The sequence below is a fragment of the Antrostomus carolinensis genome, unplaced genomic scaffold (genome assembly GCF_000700745.2).
Source record: "Antrostomus carolinensis isolate BGI_N321 unplaced genomic scaffold, ASM70074v2 scaffold23202, whole genome shotgun sequence".
Lineage (NCBI taxonomy): Eukaryota > Metazoa > Chordata > Aves > Caprimulgiformes > Caprimulgidae > Antrostomus > Antrostomus carolinensis.
In genome coordinates this window covers 25565-30711 of record NW_010301923.1, presented here as the reverse complement: position 1 = coordinate 30711, position 5147 = coordinate 25565, and the positions used below count along the sequence as shown (strand labels likewise).

At 34.7% G+C, this 5147-nt stretch overlaps 1 protein-coding gene across 1 annotated transcript in view; it reads left to right on the top strand.

Moving 5' to 3' along the window:
* Positions 1–222: 222 nt before the first annotated feature.
* PPP4R3B (protein phosphatase 4 regulatory subunit 3B) overlaps positions 223–5147 on the top strand; it is a gene marked incomplete at its 5' end in the record, with an annotated part of 9167 nt that continues 4242 nt past the window's right edge. The window contains 6 exons of the mRNA XM_029083940.1: positions 223–339; positions 1452–1568; positions 1960–2109; positions 2611–2713; positions 3795–3836; positions 4567–4725. Of these exons, the coding sequence (XP_028939773.1) occupies positions 223–339; positions 1452–1568; positions 1960–2109; positions 2611–2713; positions 3795–3836; positions 4567–4725 (688 nt within the window). The remainder of the gene's footprint in view (positions 340–1451; positions 1569–1959; positions 2110–2610; positions 2714–3794; positions 3837–4566; positions 4726–5147) is intronic.

Sequence of the window (5147 nt, the reverse complement as noted above, 5' to 3'; positions counted from 1 at the left end):
AGGTAAATTTCAACCTCTTAAATTTGTTTGCTTTTAATTTCCTTTGCTTTCCTTTGATGTTGTTGAAGGTTGGAGGAGAAAGGACTAGAATAATACCATTTTCTAGGAAGGCACATACCAGCCAGTACACAAACTCTGATACAAAATGTTCAGAGTTTCCTCATTTCAGAGAGAGTTTTCTGAATACAATACACCTTAAATTATTTTTTTCCTGTACGATAGGTTAACTTTTTCAAGGAATTCTGCGCGTTTTCTCAGACGTTACAACCTCAGAACAGAGATGCGTTTTTCAAAACATTGGCAAAGTTGGGAATTCTTCCAGCCCTTGAAATTGTAATGGTAAGTGAAAACTTCAAGCTGATGGTGAATGGCTGTGGGTTTTTGGTTTTTTTCTTTTATTAACCAGTTTTCCTGATCTGCTAAGCACCTTTGTGTTCAGCTCTGCTGGAAGTTCAAGTTTGTTGTAATGTTCAGAGTCCAAAAGGTGTCCAGTTTTCAGAAGTAACCTAACTTTATTGCTGTTATTATTTCTACTTTGCGTGATGGAAGAGTTTGTGGTGAATGCAGTCGTTTTGACAATGTAGTGTAGAAACTGAAAGAGACTCTTTTTCATGTGGCAGCTTGGTATTTTTTTTCCCTGTTGTTGTTGGAACAGTGCCAAAGAAGTATTTTTAGGTGATTTTCAACTGTTAGCTTGTTGTTATCTGAAAGATCATGTAATTTTGTCTTTTCAGAGATACCAGGCAGATGAATTGATCTTAATCAGCAGTGTGAAAACAAAATTTTTTTCACTCCTTTGGTCTAAGCAGCTTTTGCTGGCTGACCATTACAATTCATGTGTCAGTACTGTTGTTATTCAGAAACTATAAATTCAAGGGGTTTTATATTCTAGAGTAACAACCTGTGAACTTACCAAAGGGCATTGACTGTTGGGAAAACATAAAAGTCATATAGATGTTGAGTGATTAGATGAACTCTAATCTTACTATTCTTTTCTGGGGCTAGACCAGTCCAAATGTTTCCTGTTACATTAATATTTTAGGCTTAGAAATCGTACAGTTATCAGAGAAAATCACATGCCTTAAGGAAAATTATTAATTCTTGTTGCCTGTAAGTGAGTACGGAAATTTTTGTACACATTTATTTGTATTACACTAATAAAATGTGGATAACAGGTACAGAATATTTGCATCTTAGATACTGTAGCAAGTAGCACTGTACATACGTTTCTTGCCTAAATTAGGGCTATCAGATTCACAAAAATACTTGCTTTCTTTCTAAAAGAGGGAAAGATTTTTTTTTCTGTAACTATGTTAACTGCATCTCTCAGAAACTTTTGTAATAAAATTTTCTTAGAACTTTTAACTCTGTATTCTTTGCAGCTTTACTTGATAATAAACACCAAACTTGATTTACTCCAATAAATGGATGTCTTTTTTTTTTTTAATTAGGGAATGGATGATCTGCAAGTTAGATCTGCTGCTACAGATATATTTTCTTATCTAGTAGAATTTAGTCCATCCATGGTCCGAGAATTTGTAATGCAAGAGGCCCAGCAGAGTGATGATGTAAGTAAAAGCATTTTGGAATTTGTTAAATATACTAGTTTCAGAGCAAACAGGAAAAAAAAAAAACAAAAAACAAAAACAAAAGAGCAAAACAAACCTCTCCAGCATTTGGAAAAGAGCCCAAAAATGTAGATGGTAGAAACACAGGAAAAAGTTGATTAAAGATGTAAAGGTTTCTGTGCGTGTTGGTGTTCCATGTGTTTACAGTAATAAAGTCACAGCTCTGCCTAACAGTGATTTTGGGTGAGGAGGGTAGTGCTTGACAGAACTCCAATGTCTAAATGCAACTCTTCCCATTTTTCAGTTTCACTTAGGTTTTACTGGGGAAATCATTCTGCTGTGGAAATTGTGTCTCATTATGTTGTGGTTTGCTTGGTTTGGTTTTTTGCAGGATATCCTCCTCATCAATGTGGTCATTGAGCAGATGATCTGCGATACTGATCCTGAACTTGGGGGAGCTGTTCAGTTAATGGGGCTCTTGCGTACTCTGATAGATCCAGAGAATATGTTGGCCACAGCTAATGTAAGAAAATACAAAGGGGTAAAGACACTTTACTGTCTCAGCAAAATAAAAAAGCCTGGTATTTATTGCTGTTACTGTGGTTGGATTATAAAAAAAAATACATTTTTATTCTTTTTTGACAATGTTGTGTATGATCTGATACTGAATTTAAACAAGATAAAAAATAAGCTAAAATTTCTATTAACTTTTGATAATAAAAGGTATGTGTATGTGGTATTGTGCAGGTGTTTATTAAACTAAATGGTCCTGTGCTTCAGTGAAGTAGCATATTTTTTGCATCCGTGGTGAGGGGTTTTTGGTGATAGCTAGGTTGGTTAGATCTGTCTCAAATCTTTTCCCAGATTAAAGAAATATATCTTATTTGAGTGAAGATGAAGTTAGAGGACCAACCAAAAAGATACAGGCAGACCTGAGGGAGTTGATAGAGTTATTTGTAGGCTGTCTTTTATGTTGCTACTCTTTCTTATTTAAAAGGAAGTATACAAATGTGAGTATTTAATAAAGTTATATTTGTTTTAGAAAACGGAAAAAAGTGAATTTCTCAATTTCTTCTACAACCATTGTATGCATGTTCTTACTGCACCGCTTCTGGCTAATACATCAGAAGATAAATGTGAAAAAGGTAATGTTAATTCCCCCCCCTGCTCCCTGTTTGAGTCTTGCAGTGCTGGTAACAGCAGTAAGCCTGTGGTGTGAGATGGGAATGCGCTTGCTGAGAACTGTTGTTCCCCCAGTGATAGGGGTTGTGTGGGCACAGGTTCAATAGTCCCTTATTGCAACGTGGAATGAGAACGTATCTTTATGCTGTGCTTTATAAACTCTGTATCTGCTTGTTGTCTGTTGTTAATTGTATGCTAGTTTTATTAGTGTAATTTTAAAAACTATTTGCTGTGAAGCAGAGAGTCTCTTTAGTTCACAGGTACTTTTTTCTAAAAGCTTAGAAAAATACTGTGACGTTCACCAGGGGTTACATGATTCCAGGCACCAGGTGTGTTCAGGTGATTAACTCTGAAGACTCATTTTTCACTTGGCTGTAGTATAGAAATGCTGAAAGAAATCTATTCAAAGAAATACAACTTGGAGCAATTTGTTTCTTTTTTAATTCTTCCTGGTAACAGTAAATGAATTGGAAATCTCTCTTTGGTGCACGTAAATAACACTCGCTAGTTTGTCTCTAGTGCTTTGCAAATTAGAAATTTAACATCATCACAGCCTCCTGAGTCAGACTTTTTCTGAGCACTCTTTCAAGAGATTAAATCAAACCAATACATATTTGGTAAAAACGTTTATTTCACCTTACCTGTCTTCTCATATTAAGTGTTAAGTCAAAAAAGAAATGTTTTATGCATTTTATATGAAAATAAAACTTGTAGAATATTTGTAGTACTCATTTTATAATATTATTTTTAAAATTTAGGGTAGACACTTTATTTTAGTGTAGGTAGGAATAATATTCCTATGTATTAGATTACGTGTTTTCACCCAGTTGCATTTGAAACTTTGCAATGTAAATTGAATACAGAAATCTCATCTGGCATGCATTCTTGCTGTATGGTTTTTTTTCCCCTGTAGCCTACAGAAACTTTTGATTTGATGAGAAGTTTGAACAGCTGATAGAAGTAATTGTTTATTCCCATCTTATAAATATTTACAGTGCTTTGAAAACCTTTTTCTGATTTTTGTTCTTATTTTCTATTTATCAGATGCAGTAGTTGGGTCCACTAAAAGTAATACAATTTGTCCTGGTAAGTTTTAATTGACCTTGAGTTTTGAAACTTGTATTAATAGAATAGAGTATTTCAGTTGGAAGGGACCTACAATGATCATCTAGTCCAACTGCCTGACCGCTTCAGAGCTGGCAAAAGTTAAAATGGTGTGTTTGTTTTTTTAATTTAAAAGAAAAAAAAAGTTAAAATCTTTTTTTTAAATACTTTTTATTGTAATAGATGTAGTTGCTTTGCTTCCTTTGAGATGACAGAAAGCTGAAGGAACATTTTAATCTGCTTTTGAGTTACTGAGTTTCACTTTTTTTTTTTCCCTCCCTAGTCTATCTTGCTACTGAAAGTTTAAATCAATGTTGTTAGAATCCTGTGGATTTACAGTTTGGATTTTTATCTGTGCAGGGGTTGGGGTCTTTTGGGGTTTTTTTTTGTTTTTGAGCATTATGAAAAGACATTGCTAATTAAGTTCACTTGAATACACGTCTGACTGGCTTTCTTCTTTTTAATCTGGATTTCTGTAACTAGTAACTCGCTGATCCTGCAAGAAATCCTGCTGCCAATTTAGGGTGATTTTTGTGACTGAGGGGGAAGAAAAAAGCCAAATCTGTGTGTTTTTGGTTCTGACCTACTGCCTAAACCAATCCACCAAATTTAGTGCATGTCAGGAGCTGTAATGGCAGCTGAGCTTCATAATGATTTGGTGCATGACTACTTTTTTTTTCAGTATAACTTAAGGCATTAATTTTTCTTGTAGATAATTATCAAACGGCACAACTACTTGCCTTAATTTTGGAGCTGCTTACTTTTTGTGTGGAACACCACACGTATCACATCAAGAATTACATTATGAACAAAGACTTGCTAAGAAGAGTACTGGTCTTGATGAATTCTAAACATACATTTCTGGCCTTGTGTGAGTATGGAGCTGTTGTGTTTTCCTTCTTCAAGGCTTTGTATGTACTGTGTGGAGTGTAGTAAATGGAGTAAAAGTGTATACTTAAATTCAGAATTCATGTTGGTTCCTTATTTACTACTGACTAGCTGTTAAGTAATTTTTTAAAATGGTAGCAGATGTTTGTTCATGTAGGCTAATGCGGTTGATGGTGAGAGGAGGATTGTTGTATCTCCTGAAGTCCCCAGTGATCCTTTCAAGTCTTTATGACAGTAAGGATCACTTGTGGTCAGATGTCTTATTTAAAAGGAAGTACTGTCATTTTTTAATAACATCATAAATCCTCGTTGTGGAGAGTAAGTGAAATTTTGTGAACTATTTTATTTAAAGAATAGGGCCTGGTTCTGGGAGCTGCACACAGAAAAGCACAGGAATGAGCTAAT